This window comes from Syngnathoides biaculeatus, chromosome 17, assembly GCF_019802595.1.
Source record: "Syngnathoides biaculeatus isolate LvHL_M chromosome 17, ASM1980259v1, whole genome shotgun sequence".
NCBI lineage: Eukaryota > Metazoa > Chordata > Actinopteri > Syngnathiformes > Syngnathidae > Syngnathoides > Syngnathoides biaculeatus.
The window spans coordinates 1125545-1148583 of record NC_084656.1 but is presented as its reverse complement, the minus strand read 5'-3'; the positions used below and the strand labels follow the sequence as shown (position 1 = coordinate 1148583).

General features: G+C 40.3%; 1 protein-coding gene across 4 annotated transcripts in view; it reads right to left on the bottom strand.

Moving 5' to 3' along the window:
* sptan1 (spectrin alpha, non-erythrocytic 1) overlaps nt 1–23039 on the bottom strand; it is a 158017-nt gene that overhangs the window by 48021 nt on the left and 86957 nt on the right. For 2 of the 4 annotated variants that reach the window (XM_061801913.1, XM_061801915.1), the window contains 11 exons: nt 20616–20760; nt 20365–20546; nt 16947–17046; nt 16650–16847; nt 16398–16544; nt 16209–16312; nt 10668–10830; nt 10422–10436; nt 8047–8178; nt 547–684; nt 372–476 (listed from right to left, as the gene is read on the bottom strand). In XM_061801913.1, coding sequence (XP_061657897.1) covers nt 372–476; nt 547–684; nt 8047–8178; nt 10422–10436; nt 10668–10830; nt 16209–16312; nt 16398–16544; nt 16650–16847; nt 16947–17046; nt 20365–20546; nt 20616–20760 — 1429 coding nt within the window. The remainder of the gene's footprint in view (nt 1–371; nt 477–546; nt 685–8046; nt 8179–10421; nt 10437–10667; nt 10831–16208; nt 16313–16397; nt 16545–16649; nt 16848–16946; nt 17047–20364; nt 20547–20615; nt 20761–23039) is intronic. The other 2 variants (XM_061801914.1, XM_061801916.1) reach the window with 1 other exon arrangement.

Here is a 23039-nt window from a genome sequence, read left to right as displayed (position 1 = left end):
GTTTCATCGTGGAGAGACCTAACACCGGAGCCTTTATTGGAAGAGTCTGATGTCACCCAAGGCAGAAAGAATCAAGACAAAACAATGTCAAGTAATTGCATTCTTTGATGAGTTTACAATGACGGTGATGGTGAATATTTACTGGCAACCAATCTCGATTGCTTATTTTTACTTTTCCTTCCATTCTATCCACTCAAGTTCGACAGGTGGTCACAAGGGTATAAAATGTTTTGAAATGATCTATCTTGGCTTTTGTTTCCATATGTCACAAAAAACTTGACGTTTGGAAAGGTGTGTAGACATTTGACATCCATTATAGTGTACCTACTACATGCATACCTTCCTGCCAGCCTGTCCACCTATTTACCTACCTCATGGGCAGAAATATCAGCCTCCAACAGTTGGTGTTTTTTCAGCAGGTTGTTGACTGAGGCCAGATCTTTACCGTAGTCCTCTGATGCAAGAAGTGCTTCCACCTGAAAAGCACACTGTGTCAAATATTTTAAAGTCTGGGGAAGTGCTACAATCTGGTATGAAGGTAATCACCTCAGAGAGCCAGAAGTCAAAGTCTTTTATGCCTGTGTTAAAGTTCTGTTGCTTATTGGCTTCTTTGAGTTTTTGGCTCTTTTCAGCAGATTTGTTGACAAGGAATTGCCACTGCTCATCCAGAGCACCAAGGCGTACCTATAGAAGAAGAGAAAGTTGTTTGAACAATGCTAACACAAAAACTACAGGTAGATAAATCGGACACTTGAGAAATGCACAAAAAAGATGGGGCTCCAACGAACAATCCACCTATCCATTTTCTGAGCCGCTGATCATCACAAGGGTTGCGAGAGTGCTGGAGCCTATCCAGGCCATCTTAGGGCAGGAGGTGGGGTAAATCCTGAACTATTTGCTAGCCAATCACAAGGCACATATAAACACCAATTTGCACTCACAACTACATCAAGGGGCAATTTAGATTCTTCAATGAATGGATGTTTTTGGAATGTGGAAGGAAACTGGAGTGCCCGGAGAAAACCTATGCAACATGCAAACGCCACACTGGCGATTTTAACCCCAGTCCTCGGGACTCTGAGGCAGACGCTCAAATCAGTCGACCCCCTCCAAGTATACATTTTTCAAACAAATGGTCTTAACTAAGGATTGTCACATACTGTATAAACTACTGAACCAATGTTTGGGTTTTCTTTGATCGTTTACTTGTACTTTTTTAACCATTTGTTCAATCAAACGATTGTAAAAACACCAGTGGCCATTTTCACCCTTCCTCTAGCCAAAAAACCCAATAGGGATTCATTCTACGGAGTTGTCAGATTGCTGGTATGTAATGTTTTAATAAAGTTTGACTGTGGGAGAAAAGCAAACATTTTTTCTTAAATCTGAATTTTTGTTGAAATTCCTTTTAGTGCAGCTTCATCTAATACAGTGGCCCCCAACCTTTTTAATCACCGCAGACCCGGCAATGCTTTACAATTTTTACAGCAGACTGACATTAGATTGTTTGTATTGAAAATCAAATATAATAAACATGATTATAAATAATAGTAATGAAATAAATAAAATAAACAAAAATACACACGGAAAAATAAACAAGAACCAGCAATTCCATCTCTATCATCTAAGCATATCCATACAACAGTTCAATTTTTTAAAAATTATTAAACACTGCATTTTTCAACAGATTAAATAAATTGGTCAGTTTGAACAATCTCCTCTCCGCTCCCCTTTGCCTCATTTCACTCTGTTGGCGACCAAGCGCTGACTGGTCGGTATGATAAGGTTGAAACATGCCTTTAAAATAAGGCATGTTTAATAAAATTAATTTAAAGTGCATGAAAATTTTAATTCACCATAACGCTAACACCTGAACTTGTTTCTCTGCAATGAGATGGTCCCATCTGCTGGTAATGGGAGACAATGACACTCGAAATGTGTTTCTTCCAGTTTATTCCATTGTTTTGTTTTGGTTGCCGTCACTCCAGGAAACTCAGCTTCACACAGATAAGATGTTGGAAATGGCAACAGTGTTTTCAGTGCTTTGGTGTCCGCCAATATCAGAAAAGCGACTAATTAATTTTGTTGAATTAGGCTCTATTTTTCCCCAAACAGCAAAGCGACCTGGTGTATAGTCAGTACAAACGGTCGCAGTGTTGATTTAAATATTTTTGCTGCTATAAAGGATTAAGGGTACATAAATCTACCTCCTTTCCTTTTGTAGAGGATGGTCAGGTGTAACTTATAAAGGTTGGTTAATATTTACAAGGCATCATTTCTAAGCATTTTTTATTGGGGAAAAAATATTATACAAGTTGCACATCATTCTATATCATGTATTTATACATAAACTAATAGACAAGAAATAAGAAAAAGAGGTAAGAAAAAGGAAAAAAAGTTAAGTAAAATCAGGTTTACAATTTACATAAAAAATTTACATCAAATTTACATTTATGTCCTTAAATAAACCCTTACCCAATCTGATCTAGTAAGTCAACCTCAAACGAGGTCATAGTATGTACGCAGAGAAACTAATATTAAAAGGAAAATAAGAATAACCACAAAAAAAAAGTTGACATTACCTCAAAGCAGTTTGCAACAAATGTTCTGGAAATAATGTTTAATGATATATAGATACCGTAATTTCTGGACCATAAGCCGCACCTGAACATAAGCCTAACCAGTACATTTTAAAGGAAAAACCATTTTGTACATACATAAGCTGCACCTGTCTATAAGCCGCACGTGCCCACATTGAAACATATTTAAAAAGAAAGACGGTACACAAAGACTTTTCAAAGTTTTAATATTTACCTTAGCTTTTCTTTCCAAACAGTGCCTGTGATGCGGCAGTAACACAGTAGCAACACAGGAGTAAGACAGCACTAACAGGCCATACCGGCTGAAGTCGCTGAAACGCAGCAGTAACACACCAGCAACGCGATTACCGCTGAAAGCTTTTTTTAATCTTTTTAAATTGGTGCAGTTCTTCTCGCTGCCATTTCCAGTGTCTCACCATCTATTCATTTATGCCAAGTTTACAAACAACAGCACTGTTTTCTTTATCGGACAGCCCGATTGCTTTTAACTTGAAAGCTGCGTCCTAGGGATTTCTTCTTGCATTTTCTATGATGAGAGTCTGTTCATGATAATTTTATTCATGCACAAAGCGTGAAGTTACATTAAACTTGCGTCTTCCTCGACATATATATTCCACCTGCCTCACTCTCTCACTCACTAATCCAATCCTCAACTGTGGAACTGTGATATCTTTTTTTGCTTGCTAGTAAGAAAATATTGTATGTATTTGTTTTCTGGTCCCTTTACAGTGTTTGTGTGATTCCCAAGCATGAAGTTTAAAATTTTAAAGGTATCATGACTTTCATAATTTTCTCCGTAATTTGATTGTCCAGTACTCTGAAATGATTGGACAGTCCCAAAACACATGAAAATGTGTCACCTTCTTCTCTCCAAAAGATCTGCAGCAAGGAGGTACTTCCTCCCGGGGAGATCCTTTGAGCTGGAAATCCTAAAAAAAATTAACTACGCTTTTCCAACCAAATTCTCTCCAGAATAAAGCAGATGTGCTTTTCCACTGGTTAGAGATTACTTACTTTTCCCCCAAGTTTCCACCTGCAGTTTGTTCCTTTCTTTTCCCATTCCCTTTTTACAGTGAAGAAAATAAGTATTTGAACACCCTGATATATTACAAGTTCTCCCACTGAGAAATCATGGAGGGGTCTGAAATTTTCATCATAGGTGCATGTCCACTGAGAGAGATAATTTAAAAAGAAAAATCCAGAAATCATAATGTATGATTTTTTAACAAATTATCTGTGTGGTACAGCTGCAAATAAGTATTTGAACACCTGTCTATCAGCTAGAATTCTGACACTCAAAGACCTGTTAGTCTTCTTCTTCTTTCGGCTTGTCCCTTTCGGGGTCGCCACAGCGTGTCATCTCAGATGAACGCACATATATGTTTGGCACAATTTTTACGCCGGATGCCCTTCCTGACGCAACCCTTCTCAGGGAGTGGAGGCCCCAGTGGGATACGAACCCACAACCCCTGGTTTACCAAACCAGTGCTCTAACCACTGAGCTACGGGGCCTCTTTACTCAAAGACCTGTTAGTACGCCTTTAAAAGTCCACCTCCACTCCATCTATTATCCTGAATCAGATCCACCTCTGTGAGGTTGTTTGCTGCATAAAGACATGTCAACCCCATACAATCAGTAAGACTCAAACTTGTAATATGGCCAAGAACAAGAGCTGTCCAAAGACACCAGAGAAAAAATTGTACAACTCCACACGGCTGGAAAGGGCTACGGAGAAATTGCCAAGCGGCTTGGTGAAAAAAGGTCCACTGTTGGAGCAATCATTAGAAAATGGAGGAAGCTAAACATGACGGTCAATCTAAATCGGAGTGTAGCCCCATGCAAGATAAAGTCGTGGGATCTCAATAATCCTTAGAAAGGTGAGGAATCAGCCCAGGACTACACGACAGAACTTGGTTTATGACCTGAAAAGAGCTGGGAGCACCGTTTCCAAGGTGACCGTTGGTAATACACTAAGACGTCATGGTTTGAAATCATGCATTGTACGGAAGGTTCCCCAGCTTAAACGAGCACATCAAGGCCCGTCTTAAGTTTGCCAATGACCATTTGGATGATACAGAGGAGTTATGGGAGAAAGTTTTGTGGTCAGATGAGACCAAAATGGAACTTTTTGGTCATAATTCCACTAATCGTGTTTGAAGGAAGACAAATGATGAGTTCCATCCCAAGAACATCATCCTTACTGTGAAGCATGGAGGTGGTAGCATCATGCTTTGGGGGTGTTTTTCTACACATGGGACAATATGACTGCACTGTATTAAGGAGAGGATGACCACGGCCATGTTTTATGAGATTTTGGGGAACAACCTCTTTCCCTCAGTGAGAGCATTGAAGATGGGTCGTGGCTGTGTCTTTCAACATCACAATGACCCGAAGCACACAGCCAGGAGAACCAAGGAGTGACTCCGTAAGAAGCATATCAAGGTTCTGGCGTGGCCTAGCCAGTCTCCAGACCTAAACCCAATGGAAAACATTTGGAGGGAGCTGAAACTCTGTTTCTCAGCGACAGCCCAGAAACCAGTCTGATCTAGAGAAGATCTGTGTGGAGGAGTAGGCCAGATCCCTCCCAGTGTGTGCAAACCTAGTGAACAACTACAGGAAACGTTTGACCTCTGTAAATGCATACAAAAGCTACTGTTGCAAATATTTACATTGGTTTTCTCAGGTGTTGAAACGCTTATTTGCACCTGCATCACACAAATCGTTAAAAAAAAAAAAAAAAAAAATTCATACATTGTGATTTCTGGAGTTTTCATTTTAGATCATCTCTCACAGTGGCCATGCACCTACGATGAAAATTTCAGACCCTCCATCATTTCTAAGTGGGAGAACTTGCAATATTGTTGAGTGTTCAAATACTTATTTTCTTCACAATATTTGTATGGAATCCTCACCTTCTAACTCCTGCAGTATTCTATAAATCTTAGATATGTTTACACCTCCTGGATCTGACCTATAAGCAAGAAGGAATATCTTAACCATACAGAGATTAGTTTGTGATTGGTCTTTTTCATTATTTCCTCAAGGTAATGTCTCAGTTGCGAGAATCTAGAAAAGACTTGGTTAATCAAAACTTATTTTTTAGTTCCTGGAATTGTCAAAGTACAGCCCATCTCTCGTACCTTTTCCACTTTTTTGTGTGTGGTGTTGTTTTGTCTCTCTCAGTCTTGATACATCTCATTTTGGATTCAATCTCAGGTTAAAATCACCACCACAAATCACGATTCCTTGGGCTTTTGTTATCATTAAATCAAATGTGCATAAACATAAGAGTGATTTCTGTCCCTTGCAACCTCCCCACAACCATATCTTCCCTCCTGATCCAGGATTTCTGAATCTTTTCAAAAACCTTCCTTATCAGTATAAGTGTAGCAACCTCCCATGTGTGTCCTGTTTTATATGACGACGAATAGACCTGATTGAAGCCCCGTCTATTAAGTTCAGCGTAGTCTGTATCAGTTAAATGGGTCTCCTGCAGGAGTAGTACATCAATCCCATCGTTTTTCATTGTGCCCAGTATTTTACTTCTTTTTATTGAGTTAAGTACACCCTTCACGTTATAAGAGGCTATCCTTATTGAAGAAGTTTGGTTTTCGATCACAATTCAAACATCACTTCTAAAGATATTCCCCCTCCACCCAAACTCAGTAACAGCATGAATAAAAAGAAAAAAAGTGAATAAAAGAAAACAGAAAAAAACACGAATAGAATACAACCAGAACATTGTGAATTGAAAATATTTCACCAGTGTCTCAAATTGAACTTTCTTTTTTGAGGTCATGTTTACAACCCTATAGGAGCCGTGATGTTTTATCATCTCAGAGGGGAAGACTCTACTCGTTGCCGACTGAAGAAGGCCATCCTTTAGGTATTCAGGAAAGTCCATAATTTGTAATTACAAAGATCTTCCCCGATCGAATGTTTTGTTCATTGTGTCAAAGTAACAAATTTTAGAGTGGTGATTTTATCTATTTATTTTGAAATTTAATTTATCTATTGTTTTTCTCCCAATAACCATCACCTTGCCTCCTTACCATGCTTTGTCCCAACAAAATAAAATTTCCTGGTCAGTCTATCTCAAGTTGTCCAGTTTCTCATGAAAGCCCTCCCATTTCGCCTCGGCTTGTGGTGGTCCTCCTCTCGGAACTCTAAGTCTGCTCCACATCACGTTGCTGACTGTCAGCCCAGGCCGCCGGAGGTTGATACATCGCCACGGAGAGGCCTCTCTTCACCATGTCTTTCGTAGCCTCTTCTGTTGAGGTGTACAAGCATGTCTCTCCCTCGTAAAACACCCTCATTCTCATTGGGAAAGGAGTTTGAAGCCAGATATTGTTCTCCTTAAGCACCCTCTTCGCCTCTGCAGACTCCTGTTGCTTCTTCAATATCTCTGGCGTATAATCATGGTCCACAAACCCTTTTTTTTTACCTTGATGTAAATGTCCTTTCTTTTGCAATACTTGTTTCAGGATTTCCTCTTTAGTTTTGCTGCTTGAGAATTTCATGATAATGTACCTTGGTGGTGCAGTCTGCTGGGGGTTTTGGTCCCAGTGCAACTGTAGATGTTCTTTCAATAGATTCTCCAGGTTAGGGTTCATCGACGTGGAATTGTTCGCCGACCCCTCCGCTAGCCCATCAACTATTATATTTTCGCATCTCACTCTTCCCTCTTGATCAGTTAGTCCATCACTCAACTTAGCCTGTATCTTTAGCAGCTACCTTGTAGCGCCTGCACTCTTTCTTTAGTGTTTGCAATTCTCTGTTCAGCTTCATCCATGCTGTTGTTTATAACGATGTCTGCTCTTATTCCTTGGAGAGTCTCTGCACTTTTGCTCTGAAACTCTCTCAGTTCTTGCAGTATGGTTAGCAGGTTAGCCATTCCCTCGTCTTTTTTTAGCATTAGCTCTGAATGACTAGCAGTACCTACATCGTCCTTGACCAGTTCTTCCTTGGATTTTTCTTTTTAGATTATCTCTCTCACAGTGGACATGCACCTACGATGAAAATTGCAAACCTCTCCATGATTTCTAAGTAAAAGAACAATATAGCAGGGTGTTCAAATACTTTTCTTCACTGTATATTATATAAAATTGGTTTGGTGTTTTGAAACCCGTGTGTGTGATGGATAATGCAAAAAACAAAAAACAAAAAAAAACAGGAGTGAAATACTTTTTCCACGGCACTGTATATGTAATCAGACCTTCCCAGATCTCAGTCCAGTCAGAAAGTATTCTTGTACCTTGTTGAAAACAGCAACAATAATAGTCCATGATTTAACATTTTACATCAGCAAGTAATATGATGTAGGACTGGAGAATTTTCAGCACAGCATTGGTTCATTGCTTTTTTTTAAATATAAATCAATCTATTGCAATAATTGACAATATTATTATAACAAAACGTATACGAAATTACATATTACATTCATACCTTCACTGCATCCTCGCTGCCAGCACAGGCACCTCTCTGGATGAGTGCGTTACCAGTATCTATGACCCCCCGGATTCTGTCAGCATTCGCATGGAGCTCCGCTTCAAATGCTTGATGCTTCTGATGTTTACTCTAGAGTAATTGAGAGAATCAAGAACAAAGCATGACTTGTATTCTGATGTACTACCAATTTGTACGTAACAAAAATAGCTTTTGAAGCCCATCCATCCATTTTCTTAGCCGCTTATCCTCACATGGGTTGTGGGCTTTTGAAGTCTTGACTCTTTAATTTCAGCTCATGAAAAATGAAGTGTTGCATTTGTTTTTGTTTAGTGTAGAAATACTAAAATATGCTCAATGCAGAAGTTGTTCATTGAATTCAATTTGTTTTACAACAATAATTACAGCGTAAATAAGTGTCACATTACAATAAAAAAAGGTAAGGAAGCAGAAAGCAGAAACTTGAGAAGAAAAATGTGGGTCGAACCATATGAAAGCTCATTTGTTCACTTTAATAAGCTACTATTTCGCATTTTAGTTCAAGGTGCGGTCATTACATTTTTTGTGTGGAGTAACCTAACCTAGGAAGAAAACAACAAATGCAAAGTAACAATATTAGCATGAAAACAGATTTCTGACGGGAGTAGCTCAGTCCTTAAGAACTTGGCTATGGCGCGTTTGCTACGATCACTGATGTGTGTCTGGAAAATGAATCAAACCCTTTCAGAGCTCAGGGTTGGTATACTAATACATATAATACATGCATGTCTATTTCTGGTGAATGTAGCACACAGTATAACTTCAAGTTTAATAACTGAATAACCAAAACTCGTGTTGCTGGATGTTGCTCAAACACTTCGAAGGATAGATTCACTCTTTAAACCATTCCAAAACAACAGTTCGTCGTGAAAAATGGATTGCACAGGTGCAAAGGACGAGAGGTTTGTGGGTTCTAAATTACAGGTAGGTGTACTAAAAAAAAAAAATAGTTGGGGTGGGGGGACTAATTCGTCTCACAGTTTATAGCATGTGTGAATTTAGAATAAATACCCTTGGTCTAACCAGCAACATATAACGAAGTACTTGTCTTGAGTTTAAGACAATTTAATGTCTCACACACACACACACCACACACACACACACGGACAGACAAAATACAATACAACACGAAACAATAAAACAGAAGTACAAACGCAGTTTAGTAGTGTGTAACATGAGCTAACTAGCTAGCTGACGTATAGTCACCAAACTTGAACAACTTCTCCGAAAGCAGCAATAATAAAAAGCTCCATCCGCGTCGGACGACTTAATCCTTCTCTCAGAACATAAACGAGCCGCGTAATATCGCCGGTCGCTGCAGTTAGCTGCCGTTTTACCCGACGTTAAGGTGGGTCCGGCCGGGAGGCCGGCTGGCCCGTGTTGTCACACCGCTGGCATGGAGGAGAAAGGAGCTCTCCCCCACTGACCACCGGTGTCTGGGCACCCCTGACTTACTTACTTTGCCCGGCATGGGTCCTCCTGAGTACGCTACATACACGAGATTTTTCAAGAGTTAAGAAGTCGAACAATCACAGGCCTGTCATTTTGAATACTTCATTGGGTTCCTCGTCCGTCTGTCGGAGAGTCAATAGTTAGTTATAAGTGATCCGCATATCATCTAAATATGGCTCGAAACGATAAGGTAATATGGCCCCAGTCACTTCACTTGATTCTGAGATGTTCTCTTCTTGAAAAAAAGAGCTTCAGTCTCAGAAGGGGTGTCGGAAAAATCAGAAAATCTCTCGTTCCTATCCCATAGCAGGTGCCACTACGTGTTTTCTCTGGTGACTGTCCCAGCATGACATCTCCAAATGACGTTGCAGGCAATATGCCAGCCACTGGGATGTTGAGTGAGACTTCAGCAACTTTGCACATTAATGACATGCTCTTCGCCCATTTATTTTTGTATAGACATTGAAGTGAATAATATTATATGTAGTTTTCATAACAATATGTATTTTAAATGTATATATGGATGTCAGTTGAGCTTTAAAAACCCAGAGTCAAATGATCATTTTAGTGTAATGATGTGGGCTGCTGAGAATATGTATGTTCATAATTTGGACATCTTTTTTTTTTTTTTTAAAACAATCTAAACTTTTTTGACCCAGGCCCTGAAAAGAATTGGGCTCGAGAATCGTTTAGTCCCGGAATCACTAAAAATTCAAACAATGCCCAAACCTAGTTACTACACCCATTTGATTTCATGGAAAGGTTTTTTTTTTACATTACTATTAAAAGCTGGCACAAGGTTTTATGTACATTTTTATATCCAATGCATATCATACCAAATTGTCAAATATATTAATTAATGAACTAACAGCACAGGAACTTACCAGAAGCTTGGATAGCTATGAAAAAGCAAAAGACATTGGGAAAGAATTTAGTCATGTCAGGTAGGACAGGTGATTGCACAATCAGTAGGCAAATGACAAATTATGTATGATAAAACAATTTAGCTACTGAAAAAAATAATTATATATATATAATTATTTTGGAGTGTTTTGAATCTTTTTCCAAATGCAGGGAACTTGATTATTGATGCAGTAAAAATGTAAAAACTGTAAAAAAAGTGTATATACCTGAATATTGGTAGGGTCCTTGTAGGACTCATCAGTAGCAGTTTGGAGTTTCTCACTGATCCAAGCTTCTATTTCATCCACATCTCTGCTGAATTGCTGGAGGGTCTGGGATTCGCCGAGCTTTGAACGTTTTTCGATCATCTGGGTCTTCAGTCGACGCCACCTTTCAAAAGTGTCAAGTGTTAGGATTTTTGGTTGTTTTTTTTTTTTTCAATTTCTGATGTCACTGTTTAGGGATAACCAGAAAATAATGCTCATGTAAAAAGATATAGTCTATCGGATAGCCTCCAATTACTTATGAGATGTACCATGTCAGCAAACCCAGCTCAGTATTCACACATCACTGGGCGTGCAAAATGGGAAATAGTTACTGATAGCAGACGACGACGACGACAACTATAGCAGACGGTGACTTGGACAGGACTGGAGCTCCATATATTTCGTACAGTTCTGCCCACTATTATGATTAATTCATTCATCTTCTGTACCTCTTATCTTCAGTCTCAGGGGCTTTTACACTGCTTCTTTTCCTTTCAGCTTGTCCCATTAGGGGTCGCCACAGTGTGTCATCTTTTTCCATTTAAGCCTATCTCCTGCATCTTCCTCTATAACACCCACGTCTTCCCTCACAACATCCATCAACCTTTTCTTTGGTGTTCCTCTCACTCTTCTGCCGAGCTTGTGCCCCCATAGGGATGCATTGTGTCCCCATAGAGCTGCATTAGTCACGGGCTTTTACTAAACCCCTGAAATATTTTCAGATATAAAGAAACATCTAATCCTTCGCAAGAAATTAAAACTTGCAAGATTTGCATCATTGCAATATTATCACGAGGATTTCTGGGGGAAAAAAAAAAAAGCAGTGGTAAACGAAATTCAGGATACGAAAGGAAAGAATATGGCGCTGGATTCCACTGAACGTAAACATCCCGTACTGTATCTTAGTTTGAAACAATGATACGATAAAAATTAGACTGTGCACAGACCCCTTTAATGTGGTAATTCGGTTTCAATTTCCAGCTAGGACAAAATTGGGTTTTATTATTGGGTACTATTTCATGTGAAAGTTGACATCCTTACAATTGTACATTGTAAAACATATCAAATTTAATCAGAATACATTAGGTTTAGCTTTTTTGGTGTCAATATGGTTAATTCTTGTTGCACTGTTGGCTGTCAAAACTGCAGGTAGTCGCAAAGAAGTAATTTTTCATCGGAAAGTGTGTTTCAGTTTAACATTCATAATTAATTATAATTATGAATGTGGAAAGTATATCATTACAGTGTCAGTTTAATGTGTTTGGAGTTAGATAATTAGATAATGTAAATCAGTATCACAGGCATATAACAGCTTCATCACAATTATTTTGTATCAGTCACTGATATTTCAGTATGAATGGCATATATCACAGCCTAATCACAATTCCTGTATATCACAGTCACTGATATGCATTTCAGAATCAGTTTATCACTTATGTATCGCAGGTTCTATGCTGTTGAATATAAATGTTACAAACATATCTCAATATGTGTATAAATGAGTGGAAGTGTACACTAAAGGTTACATTTCAAGTTCATAGAGAATAATCTCTATTAAAGGATATCAATTGTGTTGTTGCGAGTGTCGTGGCAGTGGGCTTAGACCGGGTGGGCGTGTATATTGATGTGAAGGTGAGACGGATTGCTCATGCGTGTTGTGTGCTAAGAGCCAATAAAGCAACTACAACAGTGAATCGATGCCCCGTGTTTTTACTACTCCTGCCATTGAGCTTTGGAGGTGCGATGCGAGAAGGGAATTAACCCCGAAGAGGACAACCTTGGCCCAGAAGAAGTCGTTTCTCCTGCGTCAGGCGACCGGAGCCAGAACAGTTAACAGTGTGTAGAATTTATTGATAACATTTCCGAGATTGTTCATCCTCTTCTACAAAAAGTGTCTGAAAAATTCCTTTTAATTTGTGGAATATATCAATTGAAATACCTGCTACACTAAGACGAGAGGTTTGCATGACAGTTGACATGTTTGGCATGGGTGTATTAGACTAGATGTTAATATCTCTCTATTTATGTATATTTTGGCTCTGATGAGCCTGTGGGATGTTGAAATAAGTGATGGCACCCTATGGGTTATCAATTGGGCTTATTTCTGTCAAGTGTTTCGCTGATAGGCCCACGGCACTCTCATGAGGGTTCAGCAGTGAATCCCAGCATCCGAGGTTCACCCCCTGGGTGTCATCAATTCTCCTGAAGGCCCAATTGGGGTCTTTCCTTTTTATCCACAGCCTTTTCCACCACCTTGGAGAGATCTCTGACTGCCTGCCGATGGGCCTTCCCTCGGACTCCCATCTCTCTGAGTAGCCTGGATATTGAGGAGGCTATAAACCCTCTGCAGCAAACTTCCATCGAGCGGACCTCTGCTCTCCAGCCTTGCTGTTGCACTTTGGCTGCAAGTCCTGCATACCTCAGCCGCTTCCGCTCATACGCCTCCTTACCTGCCCCCTCCCACGGCACTGTGAGCTCGATGATGTAGACCACAGGTGTCAAAACTCTGGCCCAAAGGCAATTTTCAAATAAATATTAACCCGCTGTCCCTGTTCTTCAGGCACTGTTTCCTGCCCTGGTGAATCTTCAGGCCCTGAGTGGAGGTAACGTTGTCCAACCACAAACACAGATTTGGAGCTTAAACACTGCTTTGACTGTCAGAGCTTCATTTATACTGATAGATGTTGTCGTAGTCTTTTCCGTTCCTGTGTTATATTATTATCAAAGTCTGTACCTCCTATTACAAATAGTGAAGAAAATAAGTATTTGAACACCCTGCTTTATTGCATGTTCTCCCACTTAGAAATCATGGAGGGGTCTGGAATTTTCATCGTAGGTGCATGTCCACTGTGAGAGAGATAATTAAAAAGAAAAATGTAGAAATCACAATATATGATTTTTTTTTAACGATTTGTTTGTGTGATAGAGCTGCAAATAAGTATTTGAACACTTAAGAAAACCAATGTTAATATTTGCTACAGTACAGAGGTCAAACGTTTCCTGTAGTTGTTCACCAGGTTTGGACATACTGCAGGAGGGATTTTGGCCCACTCCTCCACACAGATCTCTAGATCATAGAGTTTTCTGGGCTGTCGCTGAGAAACACGGAGTTTCAGCTCTCAAGCTCTCAAAGATTTTCTATTAGGTTTAGGTCTGGAGACTGGCTAGGGCACGCCAGAACCTTGATATGCTTATTACAGAACCACTCCTTGGTTTTCCTGGCTGTGTGCTTCGGGTCACTGTAATGTTGAAAGACCCAGCCACAACCAATCTTCAATGCTCTTATTGAGGGAAAGAGGTTGTGCCCCAAAATCTTACAATACATGGCCACGATCATCCTCTCCTTAATACAGTGCAGTCGTCCTGTCCCGAGTGCAGAAAAAGACCCCCAAAGCATGTTGCTACCACCTCCATGCTTTACAGTAGGGATTGTGTTCTTGGGATGGAACTCATCATTCGTCTTCCTCCAAACAGTTAGTGGAATTATGACCCAAAAGTTCCATTTTTGTCTCATATGAACACAAAACCTTTTCCCATGATTCCTCTGTATCATCCAAATGGTCATTGGCAAACTTAAGAGGAGTCTTAACATGTTCTGGTTTAAGCAGGGGAACCTTCCGTGCCATGCATGATTTCAAACCATGACGTGTTAGTGTATTACCAACAGTCACCCTGGAAACGGTGGTCCCAGCTCTTTTCAGGTCATTGACCAAGTCCTGTTGTGTAGTCCTGGGCTGATTCCTCACCTTTCTAAGGATCATTGAGACCCCACGAGGTGATATCTTGCATGGGGCTCCACTCCGATTAAGATTAATAGTCATGTTTAGCTTTTTCCATTTTCTAATGATTGCTCCAACAGTGGACCTTTTTTCACCAAGCTGAAAGCTGCTAGGCAATTTCTCCATAGCACTTTCAAGCCGTGGAGTTGTACAATTTTGTCTCTGGTATCTTTGGACAGTTCATTGGTCTTGGCCATGTTACAAGTTTGAGTCTTACTGATTGTATAGGGTGGACAGGTGTCTTTATGCAGCTCACGACCTCACACAGGTGCATCTGATTCAGGATAATACATGGAGTGGAGGTGGACTTTTAAAGGAGGACTGTCTTTGAGGGTGAGAATTCTAGCTGATAGACAGGTGTTCAAATACGCATGTGCAGCTGTATCACACAGATAAATCGTTTTTAAAAAAAAAAAAAAAAAAATCATAGATTGTGATTTCTGGATTTTTCTTTTTAGATTATCTCTCTCACAGTGGACATCCACCTACGATGAAAATTTCAGACCCTCCATGATTTGTAAGTGGGAGAACTTGCAATATCGCAGGGTGTTCAAATACCTTTTGTCTTCACTGTATGTATGTGTCAATGTATCTTCTAAACCTTCCTCGGCATGGAGCAAATGTTTAGATTATAATCATGTCTCTCGGGAACCAAAACATCTTATGTATTTCGATATATCACATTGTTTTCCATAACAGTATGTATGTTTACCATGCTTTTGCCCTGACCAGACGTCAGAGCCTATTGACCATGGCGGCATCTATAATGGATGCAGAGTGCGCAGTCCAGTTTTTATTCTCAGTCATTGGTTTGAAAGCAGCGTGATCGAGCTCCTTTCCCATTGGCTACACCTGGAGCATCTTACTTGCATCACATTGGCTAGGAGGGACGTCACTCTACAGCCATGACATGCATCCTGTCTCTTGGTATGTCTGGCGCAATAGAGCAGCACCCCCAATAGGCTACCACGTAGCATCATATCCCTCCATTTGGCTAGGAGCAACGTCTTTTTTTGGGAGGGCAGGGGGCATCAGTCAACAGGGAAGTGAGGTGTGTGGTGAAATAAGCATTGTACATATGGAAGATGCATTAGCTTTGTGGATTGAAGATTGCAGAAAGAAAGCAGTGAGTGTGGACACCAACATGACCAGGAAAAAAGCTAAAGACCTTTATGATCAAAACCTGCCCGGTAACAATGATGAAGAGGCTGAAGAAAGTGGAGACGAAACATAAGCCAGCACTAGCACTGCAAAGGATGCCTTCGCGCACATTCCTCTTCAGGGATGAAAGTGAAGAGCCCAGACTTCAAGACCCACAAGGACCGTATGGGGGTTTCTCGGGGTACACTGGTCTCCCACATCCCAAAAGCATCTGTGGTAGGTTGACGCTAGGTTGAAGCCTACAGTAGGTGGAAGACTAACCTGCCCAGTTGTGAATGTGAGAGCGAATGGTTGTTTGTTTATATGTGCCGTACGATTGGCTGGCAACTAGTTAAGTGTGTGCTCATGTCTCGCCTGAAAATAGTTAGCTGGGATAGACTCCAGCACACGTGCGACCCTAGTGAAGGTAAGTGGTCAGGAAAATGGATGGATGGATAGATGCATTTAGCTTTTTCATAATACAGTGAACCCCCAGCTTTTCATAGTTGACTTTTCATAAATTCACCTATTCACATTTCTTCCTGTAAAATATCTAAGGATCTTCAACAACAAAAAAAACAACCTGTCAAGAACTTCATTGCGTCGACTGAAGATCTCAGGTTTGGCATAATGGTCAGCTCCAATTAGCTGATTGGCAAAGGATTGCAGAGCAGCAATTTTCTCTTCCTATGTATCCAGACAATTAATAATTTAGTGACCAAAAAGTAGTAATTCACATTGCATAGATTGCAAACAAGTGTCAAAAATTCACCTGCACATTAATTGCTTTATCAAAGTCTTCATGCTTTTTTATTAATGCTTCAACACTATCAAGAGAATCTCCCTTGTCATCACTTGCAAGGAAGGCTTCACGAGCTGCCATCCAATTCTCAGCCTGTTCACAGTCCCTGCTGAACAGCTGTGAAATGAATGCAGAAAATAGTTGATCAATGATGGGAGACCAATGGAGTTTAGTGATGGTGTAATACACTTTTAAAACCAATAATTTTTTCTAAGCATTTACCTGGAACTCAAGGCATTGGTCCAACATCATGCGCCGCTGCACCCAAGCCTTTTCCAGGTCAGCACGCTCCAAGTCTAAAGCCTCCAGTCTTTGCTTGATCTCAGGACTTGCATAATGGCCTTGCACCAACAGCTGCTGTCCAAACTGCTCAAATCCCTGGAATGTACCAAGGCGAGCATCTATCTCAGTGCGATGTTCCTGGAGAGATGAACATAAACAGAAGACAAAAATTAAGAACATTTTATATTGATAACTTCAATAATTAATATTTAAAAGAAACTAATTAGATTTATTGACCTGATGTCTTTCTAGAAGAGCTTCAGCTCCAGTCACATCTTTGGCTAACTCCTCTGAGGACACCAATCCTCGGATCCCATTCACCCAGGAGATAAGGTCTCTGCAAAAAACAAACAAAAAAAAAAAAAACTCAGACCATTGGCGCAAATCTATTTTGTCCCCTCAGTTAGTAACAACATGGAGCCGTGTAGACTCCAAAGCAGAAAGTGGTACTAATGCACCTAAATATAGAAGCTAACCACTGAAAGCAGATAGCAGAAAGCAGCGGAGCAGTGTAGAATAGGTTGTGGAGACTGCTCAGTCAGTATGACGAGTGGAAGCGAGCCAGTGCAAGAAGATCCACCAGCAAGTGTTACATTGGTCTACTGCAGGGGTGCCCAGACTTTTTTACCCCAAGAGCTACTTTTCAAGCAGCCAGCCTCTCGCGAGCTAACGACAACGGGGTGGGGGGGGGGGTGATGATGCTCCCAAACCGTTTAAAGGTTAATGTTATGTTGCCTCTATATTTAAAATAGGGTAAGGGTTAGGATTAGCTTTTTGTGCACTGTATTGTCTGTTCTTTCATCCTGAATCAGTCTGTGTCAGGGTGGAATTTTAAAATTACACACCATATCATCCTGCACTTTCTACTTTGGCTTCAGACCAGACCTTTCCCACTCGGAAGAGAAAATTTCATCCAGTTTAACCACTTTTTCGTCGATTATTCACATACTCTGACAGTCATTGCTTCTTAAAACAACAGCATTTCTTTTTTAACTTCCTCCATTAATATCGAAAGTAAACAGACAAAAATTGTGCAAATGTTTCAGCTTTTCCTCAGCTGATTTTGCAAGTAGTGCAGATTCATACGAGAGGTATGAGAGGCTAGTATATAATTTAAAAGAGTTCAACCGAAGCGTTATATTGCATCGTTAATGTGCAATATTCAAATGAGCATTAAACAACAATCAACAACAAATTTGCAGATGGTGCAGCGTGGTCAGACTGCTACAGTATTGTTTAATAGTGGTCCCCAACCACCTGTCTGTGGACTGGTACGGGCCCACAGAGAAAGAATGACGAATTTATATATTTTTGTTGTATGGTAACTCACGTGTCAGTGTCTTTTATTTTGAAAATTTAGCGGATTTTCTCCGCCGTTACAAATGCGTGTCCCATTTGACACATCGAGATTGCACAGAATGCTTCCATTTCCGGTCCCAGCCGAGTCTGACAGCGGCAGAGCTCATAAAACAAAATCATTTCATAAGCTAAATCAGTTAATAACATGTTGTTAACTACATGTTCTTTTGAGTGAAACGTCCGCAAACGAAAAAACAATATTGCAACAGTTAACTCTCATGTACCAAATCTGCTCTGATACAGATACAGTCATAGGTTCCTGCTCGACACAGAATAAAATACTGTGAGTTAAAAGTCTAATCTCATTGAGGAGCTACAGAATTGCAGTCTGGGTGCCTACAACAACTTCGATGGTGACTCCTGCATTGCGCCCACAGTGCACAGACCACGAACGGTGACGGAAGAAGCAAAAGCGCACAAGCAAGGCAGGTCTGCATATACGCGTTTATCCACACACACACACACACACACACACACACACACACACACACACACACACACACGTGTATACATCCCGCCTCCCCCACACTCAATCCATGAGGAAAATGTCTACTCTAAACTGGCTCGTGGTGCAAGAAAGGTTGGAGCATTAATGTGTAATATCCATCCATCGCTTTACACAGATACTTCTTGCACTAAAAGCTGTTTTAATTGTACTTTTTCAAAATGTTTTATGTATTTGAATGCTTCTGATCATATAAAGCACACTGAGTTACCTGGTGTATGAAATCTCCTATACAAATAAATTTGCTTTGCCTAAAAAGAGGACCACAGATGCATTATTTGCCTTGAGGATCTTGACGAAAAGAGGGGTTCAGAAGGAGCTAATTATGGCTTTATAGATCTATAGAATGCCAATGTACGCAGAGGAACTATGGTACTACCTGTGGAAGCCTGGAGTGGTAAAAGTAAATGTTAGAACTATAAAGGACATGTACGAGGGCAGCAGAACAGTGGTGAGGTGTGCTGTGGGTGTGACAGACTAATTTAAGGTGGAGGTTGAACTACATCAGCCCTGAGCTCTGTCCTCTTTGCAGTGGTAATGGATAGGCTGAGAGATGGAGGCAAGATTGGAGCCCCTGTGGACCACGACATTTTCCGACGATTGTGATCTGCAGTGAGAGCAGGTGGAGGATGGAGGCATGTACTGGAAAGGAACGGAATGAAGATTAACCAATGTTAAAAAGAATATATGTCCATGAATGAGAAGGGGCAGGGGGAAGAGTGAGGTGACATGGAAAACAAATAGTAAGGGTGGAGGACTTTAAATACTTTGGGTCAATAGTCCAGTTTGGTGGTGAGTTTCGGAGTGAAGAGAAGATGAAGAAAAAAGGTTGAAAGGGTGGAGGATGGTGTCAGGTGAAAAAAAAATTCACTGCAAGAATGAAGGGCAAAATTTGCAAAACATTGTTAAGGCCAACCACAGATTATAGACCGTGCCACTGAAGAGACAGAAAGCAGTGCTGAAGGTGGCGGAATTGAAGATATTTTGGTTTGCTCAGGGAGTGATGAAGCTGGATTTAAAAAAAAAAAAAAACAGTTCAGAGGCATTGAATCAACAAAGTGGGGTAATTACATTTTCATACAGGGGCAGGTAACTGAATTGAGCTTTTATCCCCCCTGAATAAATAACATAATTTTAAACAGCATTTTAAGTTCACCTGTGTTTTATATGTCTGATGTTTACATTTGTTTGATTATCTTAAAGTGTAAAGTAAATTGCAGAAGGGGTACAACACTTATATACATTAATTGGTTACTATAGCATGGTTCACTAATTGTGGATTTAATACACTGCAGATCATTTTTTCGTTTCATTCATCAGTATAGTGCAGTTATTCATCTGTACATCTTTGGTTCATTAAATGCAACTAAAGAGCAATGTTTAGCTTTATTTTTCACAACCTTTTGTTCAAGAGAGCGGCACAAAGAATTCTGGCAAGCAGTAACAAGAACTATGATGATTTGCACCGTCTACAATGCCGTGGGGGGCACTGTGAGGCAGTATCTCATAATTCACTTAACATATTGCCCGTCTTTCACACGTTACCATAGGTTGGCATTTATGTCACTCAAGCAGAGAACAGCTCTGTTTTAACCCACTGGAGTCAATTAACCAGGATGCGTAACTGCTTTCTGTTGCCATCATTGCAAGACACAGCCACGCTAAGTCGCCTTTTCAACTCATTTTTAAGTGCAGATTTGAAACTTTATACTTTATCTTTAATGTGTGAACAGGAAAACAAGTTATGATGAATAAATTAGACCATATCCCTCCACCCCCGATTATCATCACCTGAAGTCAGATAGAAAACGCTGCATTTCGTGTGAGTTTCCAAGCTTGTCTTTACGCTGGTCAGCCCGTCCTACTAGGCTACTCCAGGCAGTGTTGAGCTCAGTACATTTCTCTTGAATGTCATCCACTGCTTCTGGGTGGGACTGTATTAGACGTTGTGCTGTCTCCCCAAGAGCGTTCACCTGCGAAATTAAAGAACGATAATGAGAACAATGTGAAGAAAATGCTTTAAATCTACATGACAAACTGACTTTGTCACCCAAGGCTGCCAGGTCTCTCTCAAAACCTTCATGTTTGCGCTGTAAAGCCTGAACACTCGCCAAATCGTGACCATAGTTGTCCGTGTTGAGTGCCTGTTTTTTTTCCTCAATCCATTCTTTAGTTTCATCAGCATCTCTGTAAAAAACATGACATTTCTGAGCCACTCACCTGTAGTTAAAACATGATGCAACATTGATCTGTAAAGTTAAGTAATGTCTAAGCCTCAGGCATTCATCATTCTATTTGTTAAGCTGCAAATAAAATGAATCTTTACGAGTCGATATGGAACAGGTTTGTTGCTGGCCTTTGGTTGGTATTACCATGGAGAGTACGTCTGTAGTGCTGAAAAGGCCATGGAATCATACTACATCATGATCAAAAACACGCCCGTGTCGTCCACCATTTTGGCCCCAGAACCAGTGTTTTTGCTTAGCTTATGGATATTGCGTATCTGTGTTTGTGCGCTGGGACAATATTATAGCCTAAAAGAAGAAAGCTGTGTTTTTTTAGCAATGCTGGTCCACCCGAAAGAAAAGCAATGGGCATAGAAACGAAGCTTAGCATCATTTAAAATAAATAAATAAATAAAATACATAAAAATAAAAAAAAAATCGGAATAGGAGTAACACGAGTAAAGAAAAGACTTGGGCTTCATTCAATCAACTATGGCAATTATTATTAAGGACAGCCCATATTTTAGAGCACATGAAAGCTTTCACCCCTATGAGGGATACAGTGATCACAAAGAAACTTTTTCGCGAAGAAAAAAAAAAAGCGCCTTTTTTTATTGTTGCCGAAATGGAAAGCTTAATTACGTTATGAATTGAGGATCAGAATCAACGTAGGCGCAATATCAGCCTAATGTTCAATAAGGGAAAAGGCACAGCGTATTTTCCTAATTTTGAAAGGGGAGAAAGCCAAGTACTTTGAAGAGGAATTTGCCGCTCGCAAGGACTACCTGTAAATGCTTCTTTAGCAATAGCTAAGCGCAGCGTCCCTTCATTCTTCACCATTCACCTCTCGCAGTAATGGTAAGTGAAGGATCATATATTTTTTATTTTAATGTGTTTTTTTTTATATGAAGAACCAACACCCATCCATTTTCTGATGGTGGCGGGAAAGCTGAAGCCAATTCCAGTGGTCCTCATAAATTTTGACTAACGGTGAAATGCAACTTAGTGTACGGAAGATCCTCAACGCACCTTTTTGGTAATATTATACTTTTTTTTAATGCAGAATTTTAATCTGAAATAATTTATGAACATTTTTATTTTTCGTTTATTGGCAAAAAATTATTGCACATTGCTGGATTCGCCCCAAAAAATATGGAAAGGAAGCGGAAACAGCCCAGTAGGAACGTGATGTCAGAACCGGTGACAACAATGGCGAGCATTGGAATACATTGCAAGAACGATGAATTTTCCGATATTTCGAGCAATAAACATAATTCTGAAGGGTTCCACAATCTGATTGAGTAATGACCCTGAAACTTCAAATTAAGGATGTTATGTACAATGCGATAAGCGGATATGACCCGCAGGTAGGATGTGACCCAGAGGTTAAAGGGAAAATCCAGTGGTTTGGATGAACAATGTGATGTTAAATCCTCTATCATTTAATAGTGTTGTGAGAAGATATTTTCAATTGACAATTTCGAATTTTCAGGGGCGCTGCCATTTTCACGAGTCACATGACCTACGTGGGCGGATGTGACGTCTACCGTGCCGTTCCAAATGCTCGATTACATGGGACATTTATGCCCAGCACTGATTTCTCGGATTTATCTTCATCTGATGAAGAAATAGCAGTATCGGTGGATCGGGAAGACAGAGGAATACTTCCATACAGATTTGAACCTGTGGCTGTAAATAATGTTGAATATTCAGATGGTTGTTCGGACAGAATGACGCGGAGTCTAGCGAGCGAGCTCCGGCGAAGGGCTGCGAGCCGAGCTTTGGCGATCGCTGAAACCGTATGTAGATTGTGGACATGGAGATGTTGGCGAAGGAAATGGGTGATGAGGAAGTGATGGGTAAGTACAGCATCCAGGAAAGGAATTTGGAGGGAAAGATGGTGATAGTCTTCGCAAAAAGGCTGGAAATGGCAGTAGTGAACACCTTTTCCAGAGGCAGGAACATATATTTATTTATTTATTAATATTGCATATGCAAAACAACTAATGTGAAACTGAAATGTGCTGAGTGTATTTCAATATTATTTGATGGGTTGGCAACATGACAGCATGATAGTCTACTTGTTAGCACATCCGCCTCACAGTTCAGAGGCCATGTGTGCGCAAATATGGGCTCCGACCTCCCTGTGTGGCATTTGCGTTCTCTATCCATGTCTGAGTGCATTTGACGGGCACTCAGATTGAGTCCCACATTAAAAAAAACATCCATTGTAGGTTAATT